This window comes from Falco cherrug, chromosome 7 (genome assembly GCF_023634085.1).
Source record: "Falco cherrug isolate bFalChe1 chromosome 7, bFalChe1.pri, whole genome shotgun sequence".
Taxonomy (NCBI): Eukaryota; Metazoa; Chordata; class Aves; order Falconiformes; family Falconidae; genus Falco; species Falco cherrug.
The window spans coordinates 56372879-56389069 of NC_073703.1; the positions used below are offsets into that span (position 1 = coordinate 56372879).

At 38.8% G+C, this 16191-nt stretch overlaps 1 protein-coding gene across 8 annotated transcripts in view; it reads right to left on the reverse strand.

Annotated features, from left to right (window-relative positions):
* The window catches only part of CDIN1 (CDAN1 interacting nuclease 1), a 146193-nt gene extending 134253 nt beyond the window's left edge, over window positions 1–11940 (reverse strand). For 6 of the 8 annotated variants that reach the window (XR_008733274.1, XR_008733273.1, XR_008733272.1 and 3 more), the window contains exon 1: window positions 11595–11939. Coding sequence is in view for 5 of the 8 variants with exons in the window: in XM_055716915.1 (XP_055572890.1) it covers window positions 11595–11695 (101 nt within the window). In the remaining 3 variants the exon portion in view is untranslated. Of the gene's footprint in view, window positions 1–11594 lie in introns of all 8 variants that reach the window. The other 2 variants (XM_055716914.1, XM_055716916.1) reach the window with 2 other exon arrangements.
* Between the last annotated feature and the right edge of the window lie 4251 nt (window positions 11941–16191).

Here is a 16191-nt window from a genome sequence, read left to right on the forward strand (position 1 = left end):
TGTCAAATAACTCATTGGAATGAGGTCACTAAACACTGTATTTGGAACAGAATTTGCTTGGCCTGCTGAAGTACCTGCCAACTAGTCAAAGTACATCTTCCTTTTTAAGCTCTGGAAGAATCAAAAAACTAACTTATGAGTTATTTATCTTTTATATTTTATGTATCCAAGATAATGCACTTGTCCAGGAAGACACATTGCTCAGCTGTGTTGAAAACTGAAGGACAGCTGCACTGATAACATGCATTTTATATTAATGCTATAAATTACTAATTTTCAATAGCCGTTTCATGTGTAGGAACCTACACCCAACTCTCCTGATATTAGTTATCATAACTTGCAGTAGCTGTAGCCTTATAATGCACACCTGCATTCCACAGAAGAAGTGCAATAAAGAACTGCATGTTACCAGAATCAAAAGTGGACTGATAAGAAGTTCTGCCATGTCCTAGCCAATCACCAATGGAAGTAAAGATACATGGTGTCCTTGTTGCTGTCTGGGTCCTCAATTAACAATGAGGAACTCTAAAAGACCCTTTGTATTAATTCAGCCACAGAAGTGAGTATTTCCTCCATTTTGGTCATAGTTTTTATGTTGTCTCTGAGACAGTTTCAGGCAGGCTGCATTACATAAGCGACTACCTTTGTTATTAAAAAGGTCTTACAGAAATATTTGACAACATTCTGCTTTCTGTGGAAGAAGAATATGTGCTATCTTAGGACATTTTTATTCAGTGTCGAAGCGTCTGGAGGTATCTGGGAATCAATGCTATCAAATGCTTCCAAGACCTTCCAGACCTAGATACAGATATGCAAATAGAGAACATTCACCCAAACAATACAGTCCTCTTCAGCACCACATCCTGACCTGAAGCATTTTACCAATTTGGATGGCCAGCAACACTTGCCTAAATACCCTACTCTGATGAGAAGGATATAAAGCAGGGGACTTGAAGTTCAAGAATTCTCCAGCATAAAGCAATGAGACTATCATCATCAATCAGGTTACTGGATATCCTGGAGTGTGCACTGGAAGGGATAACAACCCATTCATATCACTATCACGTTTGAAACATTATGGACATTAGAATTATAAAAAAACTCGTATGAAAAGAAACAATAAAATAGGTAAAAATGCTTTAGTTGCTGACAAAACAGGAGTTTTCAACCTAAGGGGTTCAAAACATCTTTTCCCAGAACAGGTGCAGATTCCTGTTTGGCAAATTTAAGCCCACTGACAAGAAGTTCATTTATTTTGAATTCTTCATTTGAAGTCTGTGGACAACAAGGATTTCATGAAACACAAGTTGAAAACTAATGAGAGTGTGAAATCTTAGCACACCAATGGGAGTTTGAAACTTGTATGGTATCTATTAGTCAAACAAACAAATGAACAAGGCTTTGAACCATCACCAGATCTGAAGAAAACAAGAGCAGTATTTTTCCTCTCCTCTTCCAATGCTGTTGTGGGTTTTTTTGTTACAATACTCTATCAGGCTTGTCTTAGAAGACAGTTTTAGTAGGATCAGTTACCGTATTCCATATTCTTACAGAAATTAATCCTTACTATTATTTCACTCAGTTTGAAGTATAATACAAACTTCTGAGACTTTCACAGTACAAATAGGTATGGTATTTTCACCAGTAACTTAAAGGGATAAACAATTAAAAAATTACTTTCATAGAAGCATATATGTTATCTTATTAAGTGATGTGATAAGCTATAGGGCATGTATCAGGACCAAAATGGTTGTAGTCATTAATTTAAGTAATAAATCATAGGTCCTGCCAACAATGACAGCAAACAGATGCTAACAAGAAAATGTATTATTTAATATTGTCATGTGTTATAAAAATGTAAGTGTTTAGGATACATCTTAAATTTTTATAATAATATGCATTTAATACATTACTGTTTTGACACATACAAGAATCAAATTTATAGGTCTCATTTGGCACTCGCTTTCTCTTCTGTGAACACAGAATGGATTCCTGAGGGGAAAAAAGCTCAAGAAGTGAGTGTTTCAAATAGATGTTTGCAACAAAATCGAGTTGTTTGTCTTGCTGTCTTGGAGTAAGTATCATAAGCACTGGACCTCATTAGAAAATGAAAATTGGCATATTTGCCTGTATGTAAACAAAAGTTTTCCCTGAAAGTTCCCAGGAAATTACAACTATAAAGTTTATCTATATATATGGACAGCAAAAGGTCTTATCATTTGCTACAAAGTCAAAAAAATAATTCTGTACAATCCTTATAAGCAGAATGTCAGTAATGAATAACTCTCAATAAGCCTGCGAAGTTATAAAAATAACAGAAGTTGTATTTTCCATTGTATCTTATAATTTTTTTCCTACATCACTTTAAATACTACCATGGAATGCTACTAATGATTTTCACCAGCTGCATCCCTTGCAAAAACTCCAAACTCAAAACAAAATCTCTGTTAGTTATTAAAAACATGATCTATTCAATTCCTTCCGTTCATAACCGCTCTCCTCTCAGGACTCTGAAAGCCGGACAGAATGATGATCTGATAGAAGTACTGACATCTGAAAGCTAGGAAATGCAATTATGCCTTTTGGCAAGCCCAGCCACACTAAACAGAACCACTGTGCATACACCTTTTCCAGCACTGCATCTCTGCTGCCATACAGCCTCCTGCACAAATTCCCTCTGCAGGAGGGTCGATTGTTTCTAAGAAGATCACTGCTTTTTCTAAACATTTTTGTTTTGCTTTAAGGAAACTGTTTTGATAATAACACTCCTGTTTGCATTCTGTTTCACTTTCATTTTCAATCAACTCCTTCAGGTATCAGAACAGTTCCTTTCTTGGAAGTGCTTTACTCCATGCTTTAAAACACTTGAGGAAGCAGTGATCAGAGTACGGAAACTAAATTTTCTTCATTAAATCTACTGAAGCAGACATTAAAAATGCATTTAATATACTGGGGATGGCTGGTGGGCATCACTGACTGTGACAGGCCAGTTACTGATGAGCTGCTGTCAGACGGCCTTCTCAGCAGGGATCTGTGTCTAAGGCTGCTGAAGGACAGCAATATCTTCCCTTGTGTGTAAGCTCTATTCATCTCCCAAGTATTTACTAAATCACAGACCTCTGCACACAAACCCAGTGTTTCAGCGCATGCTAACAAATGATGGATGGCCTAGTCAATTCGTTATGTCCTGAAAGCGTGATTTCCTGCCATTCCAATCATCAAACCTCTAGAGCCTTCAGAGCTGATCAGTCCTGGAGAATATATTTTGCAGGCTCTATTAAAGGAGTAGAGGTTCTTTCCATCAGTCTCAAACTTTTTTTTCCTGGCTGATTTAAAGAGAACTCCCTCCTTCCCACAGCACCATCGCTACCACTCTTATCTGTGTAAAGTATTCAGGGCATGTACCGTTAGTATGTTAGTAAAATAGCACTCCTGGAACACCAGACAGTTAAAAAGAGAGATTTTGTTTGTGACTACTATAAAACACAACAATCTTTTATTTAAATTCATCTATACGTCTTTATTATGTAACCTAGACAACCTCCAAAACATTTTGTAACTTAGCTTCTTTGATCAAATACCTTTTACAGCAAGTGAGTGCTCAAAAGGACCCATTTTCTTTGTATTTGCCTAGTGAAACATATCAGAGCTCTCTTAATTGTGTTCCTCCTAAAAGCATAAGCCACTTAGGAATAAACTTCCGATGTTCCAAAGACAGGTTAGCTGTCAAAGAAATAAAGCTGCTAGATTTTGCCCTTTTCATAGCAAAGCAATATACTTGACAGTCTTTCTTCTACATGCTAGAGGAGAAATTTTATTTAGCTTACCTATTCAATGATCTATAGGAGCAGAATGTATTCTGAAACATTGAGCTTCAAGCTGCTGAAGAGTTAGCTGTCTACAGTACAGCACAGTTTTTGAAGGTGGTGTAACAGATATGAGTAAACTTTAAGTAAATAAGCATTTGGTTACTCTGAAGCGCAAAGACCTTGGATTTCTTTGCTTGCTAGGTGTGATCCAGCCATAGCCAGCACAAACCAATCCACATTGCCCTACCGTTCACCTCAACCTTGACCTGGAGATTAAACTCACTTTTATTGCACACAAAGGTCATCTGTGTTAGGTCAAAATTCAAAGTTCCTTGTCAGCTAAGGTTGATATATTCCAACCTTTCCTACTCTAATGCATCAAATTTTTCATGGTGAGGTCATATTCAGCAGACAGTGTATTCAGCAATTTATTGTGCCATTGTAATATAGCCCAGAATATGATTGTCCAAAAAACAACACATGAATAAAATATTTTCCCTTCTGATATAGCAAATCCCCTCCGCTCATAAAACTCTAGCCTAGACTTGTTTGCAGGCTTCAGAGTGATACAGTACGGAACCGCTTCTGAAATACAATCAAGATTACCATTTTTATCATCATTGTCCTTAAGTACAAACAACATGAATATAGCGGTATCCTAAAATCCACAAGTCAATTAAAATGCACATATGGTCAGTGTTAAAACTTCCACTTCATCCTTCCTTAACAACCACCGTAATCTGGCCCTTAAATCTACAGACATCTGTTGGTCTGTCTGATGACACCAAACTTGCTTTAGAATGAAATACTTACAAAAAACAGTACCAAGACTCATATGCTTATCCTGCTTGTGATTATCACAACCATGGAATTTGTGAAGTGGCAAAAAGTACAACTAAATTAAACTTCGTGAAGCAACACAGTAATATACACTGTGACCAAGAGAACTCCCCCAGCGTTGCCACATAAAAGGCTTTTCTTCCTCTTTTTCTTTCTCCTCCTTTTCTTTCTCTTTCTCTCCCTTTTCCTGTTTTTATTTTCCTTTTCTTTTTTCTCCCCTTTTTTCTTTTTGTCCCTTTTTCCCGCTTGCATTTTCTCTTTTCCCTCTTGTCTATATTTATCTTTTTGTCTTTTTTTTCTGTCCTTTTTTCTTTTTGCTTTTCTCTCTGTATTTTTCTTTTTTTCCTCTCTTTCTCTCTCTTTTCTTCTGTATTAAACAAAAGTACCCAACACACAGCTGTAACAGACACAGAATGCATTTTTAAATTATAGGAAACTAATTTCCACATCTGCTTTAAGAGGCCCCTCCAATCATTGTATTTCACCATCAAATCTTCAAAGGATATAGGATTGGCTTCTAAGTGGTTTGTATAAATTCCTCAAGGCCAAAAAGGCTTTCCTTTTACTCAGCCAAAATGAATTTCACGAGTGTAATAAGTCCTGTTCTGTGTGATTATTTTTTTATATAAAATGAAGTGTACTCCCATATGGTAGCACTTCCCATATTAGAAGGGAAAATGGTTAAGAGAGAAGGAAGAGACTTATCAGTACTCAAGAATTCAGAAAATACAACCTTAATTTCGGTACTGTATTTCAAGCAAAATTTCAAGACCAACCTTTAAAATAACCCTGCATTTTGCAGGATGGACAACATATGTGGGAATGCTTGTAAGGGAGAGGAGGACAATTACACTTACAAAAACTGTAACAGAAAACTACAATGGACTTCCCTCAAAATTAACTTTCATGTTGACACACGCTTATACATGTCATCTACTTTTTAGTTAATAGATAACACGAAAAAAAAAAAAAACACTTTCTGTCTCTTTCCAAACAAATCTGGAAGGTACCCATCTCCTGAAGACCTAGAATTTATATGTGCCAATATAAGAATTTTCTGTCTACATTTCTAAGAATTTTCTGTCTGTTGGTATTGGAGAGCCCCAAAACTGAGAAAAAAGTATATTTCCCTTTCTACTCTGAAAGCTTCCACTGTTATCAATAGCTAACCTTTAAATAAGTATCTTACAGTTAATCTAATAAATAATGGAGAGATAAAGTTCTGAAATATATACTGATTTAGTTAATTTCTATCATGCAATACTTTGTATTACAGGGGAGGATAAGTATCCTTCCTACTTAGGGTCATAGGATAAGCAAATAGTTTTTTAACAAGACATACCAACTCCAACCACTTACAAGTTCTTTAAGGCTTGTTCACTGGCATTTAATTGAAAAGAGAAAACCTGTACCACCCTCTGGTTTAGCCTATCAAAGCTGTAATACAGTAAATTTCCTACCAAGGGTTCAAATAGCAAGAACAGCTTTCTAAATGACACAATATCACTTCAGAGCTCACATAAAAATTTACTACACAAAGTAATTATTTCATTTTAAGATTATTTTCAATATGATATGTTTTACTGTAGGTAATTTATGAAAACTTGTATATTGTTATTTTTGTTTTCAAATAATGAGCCAAGACCTCTTTCTCATCTCTTATTATCAATCTGTTTACCTGTGTGTGCAGATTCAAGCACTTAATTTTCAATTATATTAGGCTTTTACTAAAGATAATGGACAAAATCAAACAGTAGTATAAAATTGTGTTTACTCTGAAGTTTAAGATAAAGTAAGAGAAATAGAAAACTTTAAGAATTCTACTGTTTTCATAGCTGCTCCAGCTATATGCTCCAGAATATTTAAACACAGCAATACTAATCCAAAGTATTTGCCACTTCAAAATAGACAGTCTGGAAATATACCAATGGTCATTTAACGTCTCCCTCAAAGTCTCTGCATCTCTATTAATGCCCATCTTCATTTCTCTCATGAGCTGGTCTACTGAAATCAATGACGTGGTTTATACAGGCAGAACATTAATTTATTCTATTGTTAAGTAGTGAGAATATAGAAAAGAAGGAGGAGCTTAAAATGTGCCTTTATGCTTTTTTTGTAAAAAGAAGTAAGTTTCTAGTATTCATAGGCACAAAGGCAACTTTCTACGTGAGATTTGCTAGATCTGTGTTTGCAGAGTAAAGAAAAACAGCCTAGTTCCTCTGCTTTCCAAAATAATTAACAAACTATTCAGAAGAACAGGAAGAGCAGAAGTTACAAGAATTATGTCAGTTTTGCTATGACAAGAGCCTATCCAGGCCGAAAAGAGTGCAACTGAGGTGTCACACGCCTTGATGCTGCCTGCTCATAGGTAAGATTTCCCTGTCTAATGTATCTCTGCTTGAGTTCTGAAAGCCATGTAGACAGCTAGGTGCCCTCTGCTCTTGAGCTTCTTCCTGAGCCAGGCTGACTAAGCCAGTCCTTCTTCTCAGGTAACAGCAGCTCCAAGGAGCCCTAGAGCAGAGGACAGAGATTTCTCCTTCTACCTTGACTCAATCTCCAGGCTCCAGAGGAAGATGAAAGAGAGGAGTAGTCCTACCTTCCCATTTCCCACTGCAACTGTCTTAGGCTTACAAGTACAGCTTGATAATCTAAGCAAGAGCACAAAGGCAGAATGAAATTACTCACAAAAAAGCAATATATTTCCTTGTAAATAAGACTGGCTGGAACACGAAAATCTGAGGCCTATCTACCCCCAACTCTAAAAACCAAAAAGAGGCAACAATGACACTGGAAAAGAGGAAAAAAAAATGTTTACCCAGTCTTAAGTAGTGATAAAAAAAATAACCTTGATGGCATACACGAAAACTTCTTTAGGGCCTCTGTTGCAGTATGAACCATCACTGCGAAAGTGATAAAAATGAGCAAATAATGAAGAGATTATATTTACCAATTTACATTGTGAGACATTACCATGCAGATACATCTTTTCTTAAATGAAGAATCTTGTCAGGATGCTTTCCATGCCTGGTGTCATTTAATAAAGCTATCAGTAATCTGGAGAATGAGCAACATAATTACTGAAAATGTGTGTAAAACCTGAAATGATATTAAGTAAGGAAAAAAACCAGGTCATAAATCTAGAGGAACATGCATCACTTCATATGTTCTGGGAACAAAGACTGCATGTCCAATAACCAAATGTGAAGTTACATATGTTAAAAACCAAATATCCATACTCAAATATCAAGTATATCAATATGAACCTGTGCATCATGTTTTTCTCTTGCTTATTTAGGGAAAAAAAAGAAAGAAGGAGGAAAAAAAAAGTTTTTCCCTCATTTATGCCAGTTTCCCTTACCTTTCTGCTCTAAGAAAAGCTCTTCCTAATCACTAGGAAGGAAGCTTTCACAGAAGGAACACAAACAGGACAGTACGACTTTGAATAGATGCATGGAAGAAAAGTGGAGACCTGTACAGAGCAGCTGCTATAAATTCTAATACTTTGAAATTCTAGTACTTTGAAACTCTCTAGAAACACAGTTTGCACTCAAATAGGCTCAAAAATGAATGTTTCTCTTACATGAATAAAAGTGAAGGTACTGAAAGGGAAGTTGGGCTAGAAGCACCAAGTTTGTTCAAGTAAGGAAGAGAAACCATACAGACTACAACAATTATGCTATGAAAGAATACAACACTCCTAAACGGAATGAACTCCGTTTCACAAAAGTTCAATACAAGAACTTGAAAACCAGTTTTTGGAATCTCTAAAAGATGTAAGGCTGCTGAGCCAACAACTGTCAGGAAGTTCCTGGAATCCCCAATTCAAGCACAATGTAGTTCTAGAAACTCCAAAAGACTAAGAACAGAACCAAATAAGGAAAAACTTTTTGGAAGAAAAACCAAGATAGTACCAAAACAAATTGGGTCAGTAAACTTTATATCCTTAGAAAACTTGGTAGAGACCAGAGAAAGATTCCATCAAGAAAACTGTAATATTCAATGAGAACTGGACATAACCAGCAGCAGGAAAATATGTACAAAGTATAGATTTGAGAAGGGTCCTGTCAGTTGTCAATCATGTTCTATTGGTAAGAACTTCCAGGAAAAAGTTTAGAAGAGAAACTATGTATTCTGCCATATACAGAAGAAATGAGATTTTATTTTTTTTTTTCCTCCTGGGAAACAACTAAACTGAAGTACTAGGATATCAGCTTGGGTATGAACCAAACCCTTAGAAGTTTGACTTTTCTGAACAAGTTAAAATGGTCTTTGAACACAGTTAAAAGTTGAAAGGTCTAATCTACATCTTGTCACCATAAACAGGTAACATTAAGGTGATTCTTATGCAGAAGACTCTACTTGTAGGCAGCTCTATGTACTACTTAAGAGAGAAACGAGCACTGAAAACAAAGAGATCATAACTTCCTTAGGGCATTTCCTGCAATACCCTACATTTCCTAGAACTAGCCCTACAATGGGTAATCCAATTTAGACATTAGGTCTCACTGAGAACAGTGTCACAGAAGAACATGAGCCCATGGCTAAAGAGAAAGCAGAAGTATAAGATACAGAAGTTACAAAGAAAAACACTATTAGCAAGTAGATAAATTCAGGCAAGAAACAACACAGAAAGGTGGTACACTTTAGAAGAGCACAACACAGAATACAGAGAATTACCAGTCCAGTGGTGTGTATGTTAAGAAGCTCAAAGGAACTACGTATCAGTGATCCAATACTGGCAGATTTATTGTGCTTAGTGCTCAGAATTACATTTTGATAATCCTCAGGTCATCAAAAAATCCTGCTGTTAAACACAGACACGTTAGAAGACAAATGCTAAGCATGTAACAAATGCCTTAAGAAAAAATAAATGAATAAATACATTGGTAATTGCTGGGCATGGAATACAAAGTGCAGCACTACAAGAAAAAGAACAGCAATTCGATTCCTGATGTTCTGTTACCACAAAGAACCGGATTTTAAGCAAGGTAGACTAAATCCTTGCTGTCTGTAATGTCACAGAACTGTAAAAAAATACAGGAGTCTCAATACCTGTATAAAGATACTTATCAGTATTAGAAGCAGTCTAATTTTGGCTATTTGGCATTAATAAATCACACAGCAACACCCTTTTGAAGTAGTAATCTCACCTGTTGAAGCAGTTCAAGAATAGGAAAGAACTACCCTGTTAGATTCACAGGTCACCACAAAGCATAGCTATACAGACTAAATTGTGTAATTGTGAATTCATAAGAGGACGTTCTCATCTCATAATGCGGGTAACAGATGTTACAGTATGTTAAGCCAGCAAATCACAGAAGCGACTACTATAGCTAATCTCTGCTTTTCAGTGTTTGCCACTTGTGAGCTTTAGAAAAAAATGTTTTTTTCCTGGTTTAAAACTCTGCATTGTTATTAGTGCCTAGTTTTTCAGAAGTCATCAAGTTCTAAAACTGAAGAGTCAACAGCTCTTTTGCAGCAACAAAGGAGAGGACTGGGAAGTAAAACCTATCAGCAGAAAGGCCTGGTCTTTTTCTAACCAACTTCTTTTCCCATGTGTCTATGGATCTGTCTTGGAAGCAGGTACCTACACACAGTGACTGACCTCACAAAACAACCCAAACTCTAACCTTCTTTCAAGACAGCTTTATAAGCAGACTGGGAAAAGAGAACATGCACATATATGTGCGTGCATGCATGCATATATACAAACACTCTCTTATAATTTCATTAGCACCGAAGTGATAAAGCCAAGTCTAAGCTCCTTAGACATATGTTGCCAGTAAGTGGTTTCCCAAGTTGCAGCACTGTGCAAGGTTAGCTGGGTTCCCAACCGCGCAATGCTGTACTCGCTGCACCAACCACGTTGCTTTACCATCACTTTTTTCTCTGTAACACGGCTACTCCCTCAGCTTGATTTGTAACTACATTACACATGTTCCTGAAAAGGAAAAGATGGCACTGGACTGTTCAAAAGCCTAAGCTGGCTCTTCATCCACTTACTGAAAGTTACACGCAGCTTCTTTCCTCAGCCACACTTGTGGTAAGACTAGCAAGGCTTGCTCAGGAAGCACGTAAATGATTTTCTGTTTTACTTATTTCTCACCAAAGTAAGCACAGCACTTAAAAAACCTACAGTTTTCTGTATTTCTGGTGATGTTAGAGACAGCACCACTCCTTTCTCCACGGAACCCAGTTTGGTTTCCTGTCCAATTCAGCACTACTAATCCTTCCCCCAAACCTGAAAAAGAGAAAAACCTTGCAAAATGTCCTTTAAAACTCTTGTTGTTGGTATTAAGCATATTTTGGCAATGAAGAACAGTGCATGGAACACATCCTGTAATGTGCACCTTCCCACGTTAGCCTGGGGTCATTTGCAAACGCCTTTGACTATCCCGAACACAGCTCAGGCAAGGAAGCAGATGAATGTTCTTGTACGTGATGATCCCTTTTCTGGCCTTCAGCTGGAGAGCAGCACCATGTAAAGCGTTATGGGTCCAGAAAGCCTCTTATCCCTGAGCAGTATCGCAGGCCCGGTTCCACCCTTGGCCTCAGCCACAGAGGAACGGCCAGAGCCTTAAGGCTTTGTTCACATTGTAAGATCTATTTGGTGTTTAAGAGCCGCATGAAGGGACCTGAGAGCTTTTACTTGGGCATGTAGAGGAGGGGGCAGGCGCGTTCTGTATTTTGTGCCAACTTCCCCGGTTACAGAGTGAGAAGTGCCCCGTTCCGAGCAGCAGCTTCAGCGTCGCCGTCGATGACCGTGTGCATGTCCAAGTGATTTTTGTACCGTGTGGGGCCTGGAACTGGGGGCACCGGCTGGAGCTGGCTGAGCCGCCCCCTGCGGCCTGTGGCCCGCCCGCAGCGAGCTCGCAGGCCGCCGGCCGGGGCCCGACCCGCCCGCCCCGCGCCGGGCGGCGGCCCCGGAGGGCAGGAAGCACTTACCTAGGGAACTTCTCCTTCAGCTGCCTCAGGCTCTGCCGGGTGGGCTGCACATGCCCCAGGAACTGGGCTATTTCATCGTACTGGGCTTTGGTCAGCTTCATGCCTCGCACCGCCCAACCTCACAGCGCCGGGCCTGCGCGGCGGCGGGAGAGGCGAAGGGAGCGGGGCGGGCCGCGCCGCTCCGGCCCCCGGCACGGCGGCCACACCGGGCGGCGAGAGGCAGAAGGCCAGTGATGGGGGGGTCGCGGCAACCGCCAAACGCCCTGCGCTACTGGTGCCGCGGCAGTCACGGGCGGCTGCAGCGGCCGCTTTCCCGCGGCTCCGCCCCGCGGCCCGGCCGGGGCGGTGCGAGTGGGGCGGTGCGAGCCGCCATCCCGCGCCGCTCCGCTCTGCGCAGCCGCGCAGGCGGGAGGACGGCGCCGCGCGGGAATGGCGCTGCCCAAGGGGTATCGCCGGGCTGGGGTGTCGCGCAGAGGCGGCCTGCCGCGCCTGCGAGCGGAAAGGGACACTGGGCACCCCGCGGCTGAGAACATACCCACCTCAACGCCCTGCAAGCCGCTTCTTGCTTTAACGTCTGCGAGGGCGGAAGGGGCTGGCGGGGCGCGAGCTCCCGCCGGGGCTCCCTCAGGGCGCCGCCGCCGCCGGCCTCGGGTGCCCGCGGGCTGAGGAGAGCGGTGTGTGGCCGCGCGCTGTCGTGTGCCGTAGCGCCTGCCCGGGGATGGGCTGCGCAAGCCCTGCTGTATTACGGCAGTAATGTATAATTTTCAACTCCCTTTCCAAAAGTCATTTTGAAGAGGCTGTTTCTGCTGGTGTAAAGGAAAGATAAACGCTGAAGTAGTGGGGCTGGGGCTGCGGATCCTGACAGGGCCGAAGGGTTACTGGCCTACAGCCTCACACATGCAGGAATGACTCCCCCAAGCTTTAGAACAAAAACATTCAAGTTTGTGCTTGGATTTACTTCAAAGTTTGATAGGTCTAAAATTAAGTAAGCGATATTACTAAATGTGATTTAGTTTCTGTACTGGGCTTTTTTAGTAACTTTTATTGAATAAACTTTGAATATAGGTATACCCTTTGATAAACAACATATAAAACTAGAGGTTATGAAGACAATTAGCCATGCTTTTGCCTGAGAAATGTAAGTATTCCCTTTAATTTCAGTTTAATTGCATTGATGAGGTAAATTCAGGCTTCTGGAGTCCTAACCCAGAGGTTTCAGGCACTTAATCCATGAAATTTGCTCTCAAGCTTAAGAACTTAATTTTTTGGTTTTATAGATTTTAGGTTCTCTTCACTTGCTTTCTCACGTGAAAGCTTTAGGATCCCATTTTAAGTGTTTTTCTGCATCTTAGGCAGAAACTTTACAAAGGTTGTTTCAAGAGTACAGGATCTGGAACTTCAAGGAAAAATGAATAGTCTGGGTATAGCAGGGTCAGTCATTTAGGAATATTTGTGAGACAGTGTGTGGCAATGCCCAGTGCACCCTCTATTACTTGATCCTGCATGAATTTTAGTGAGATTTGTCTGGAATCAGGAGCCTTCCTGGAACAGCTCTTTCTGGTACTATGGCCTAAATATAAATGTTTGAAACTTGTTAGTTGCCCCACAGTACAAGAAAATACAGTGAAGTTAATCCAAATTACAGATTCAATTCCTTACTCCGAGATGAAAAAATAATAGGTGAAAATAAAAAAAAGAGCATTTTTTTAAAGGAGAGTATTATTTAATGTAAAGGTACTTTATTTAGCTATATCAAGTAGTATCCCTAATAGTAGGAAATATGTGTGTTTGGGAGGGAAGGAGGTGTTCCTTTCAATCTGATATCCACTTTAAAGGCCCATAAAGGTATAATTTTCTTGGGCCATAGAAAGGGTGATTTCCCCCTCTCTTTCCAAAGATGAGAATTAAGACTTTTTTTCTTTTGAAACAGACTTTAAAAAGTATATAACTAAATGGTCCTTCACTACCCTTACCGCTGCTCCTTTAGAAACAAACAATAATACTTTAAGAAACAAACAAATGACATCTTGCTGTCTTTGTTGTGGGATAATTTCCACTGAAAGTGGTTTTAAAACCCATCATTTTACTATCTATAACTTGTATCTCTGTTCATTTCACTTGTTCAGTTAGAGTGTTTTTGATTTTTTTTTTATAAATCAAATGTCATTTTATTCTACAATGCACAGAAGTGAAATAGGTTTGAAGAACTCCAGTATGAAGTTACCAGTCTATCAATCAAACTTTATATTTATGCATCTTATGTATCATGTATATATTGGATATGTTTTGTAGACTTTCTTATTGGAACAAGGTTTTGTAGATTTCAAAATTATTTTAAAGAAGAGTAAATAACCTAGTATGATTGTGCACTGAAGCCAAGAGGAGCTAGTATGCTGTCATGAGGAGGTAACAGCCGTCAAAGATGTGAACTGCCAATTTTTGTCTCAAAGAAGCATTTTGCACGGTGAAATGCAAAACATCAGTTCTGTATGCAAAGTATAAGCCACTCTTTGCCTAAATTAGTTAATACATAGCTATTCCAATGAAACATTCAAAAATGCAGTGAGAAAAAAATGTTTGTAGCAAAAAGAGTTAATGAAATACTTTTTTCCCAGCAATCAAATTGCCATTGCAGTTTTACTGTATAAAACAAACACCAGACCATGTATAATTAAGCTGTGGACATCTGTATTATAAGATGCTGTAGATGGTGGAAGTTTGCATAAATTCAGTAAGCCACTGGATGAAATACATAAGAAAAAAAAAATGCATGAAAAAAAATTTACCTTTGGCTCAGGGAGTCTCAGAGCTGCAAATGGATGCTGGGAAAACGTTCTCAGGAAGTAACTATGTGCTTGCTTTGTTCTTACATTGTTTCCTTAGTATCTGCCTGTGGCAGCTGCTCTTGATTTTTGGATTTTTGCCTTGGGGTTGGGTTCCAGTCCATCTATTATATAAACAGTTCCCTTCCAAGAAGGACACAGGACTAAAGAGAAAGAAACTGTGGGAAAAACAGACTGGAAATGACAAATTGGGGGTGGGGGTGGGGGTGGGGGGGGGGAAGGAAGAGGATGTGTAAGCTATAGGGGGAGAACACAGACAGGGAGACAGAGTAGAACACCTGGCAGAGGACATCCAGTAATGACTATCATTCCTTGCAGGTAGTCTTGGCCACAGTTAGTGTAGGACAGTAGGTAATCGACCCTTGGTCTATTTTTTGTTTTGTGTTAGTTGATAGTTTAACTGTGGTATTGGTGGGTGTCTCCCATTACCTCAAGAAGATGATTACGTAGTGTGATTTACAGCCAAGTTCAGAGTTAAAATACCATTCATTATTATTCACAAAGCTTAAAACCACTGTGTTTTGAGAATATGTAATTATAGTAAGATATTGTGAGGAATCAATTCATGCACAAAGTGCAAATTTTGATTTGATTTTTATGACCTTACAGCTATCTTTTTACTTTATCACCCCATTTCTTCATAGACACAATTTCTGGTCCATGTTGATTTCTGTAACAATATTAATGCCAAGACTGCTAGCAGTCATACATATTTTCCAATATATCGATCATAGATTCTAGTGTTGGGAACTACAGTAAGACTAGAATCTAGTTTGCAGCTGATTGGAGTGCTTATTACAATTTTCTCATGCTTGTAATATTCTCACTTCATTCAGTGTGGTGCACATGTTTCTGCAAGTATTTTTCAGTCTTTTGATATATTTCCTGTCATTTTTTTGGGTTGTGAAGTTCAGCTCTTCTTACTTGACATTTTTGTATTGTAAGAAAATCTTGAGCATGCTTCTACTTAATTTGGTAGCAACTGTATCTGTAACAGGTCTAATAAACACCTCCACAGGATACAGTTGTTACCTCATAAACAAGGAGAACCCTCAATTTATGATCTAATTTATATCCATAGGTTTTAATGTACTTTCTGAAAGTGTATTGTGAAACAAACTATGATATCTTCAGTATGTATTAAATAAACAAATAAAAAAAGGATCAGTTGGTCTATATATATCACTGTTAAACATTAACTGTTTTGCCAATTCACAAAATGATAGGTCACTGTAAGTTTCTGGTTTTTTTCCCTGAAAGTATTCATGGAATTGCTTGATACCACGATGCTGTGAAGAACATGACAGCAATACAATGATTATACATTGCAGAATACCAATGAAAAAAGGCAGGCAGGCATTGTTTTCCTTCTGTGTTTTCAGATCTGTTCCTCATAATCACAGAAGTCATTGAGACAGATTAATCTACTTTTCTGTACTATTTGTATACCCAATATATCTTTCTTTAAAATACTTCTTTGCTTGTTGAATTAATTAAAAAAAAAAAAAAGTCTGCATTCATAGTGTTTTGAAAACACTGCTTTATATGCATGGGCCCTGATCTATGGTCAATTGAAAGTCTATCAATTTTAATGGACTTGGGCCACTTTTATGGTTCTAAGCTGCATGTTTATGTATTTTCTGTAACAAGCCATAAAAGATTTTTGAAAATGATGAGTTATTTAAAAATCAATTTCTATAACTGTGGTGGTAACATGCTCTAAAGTGTTCTTACCCTGCCACTTGACTCTAGTT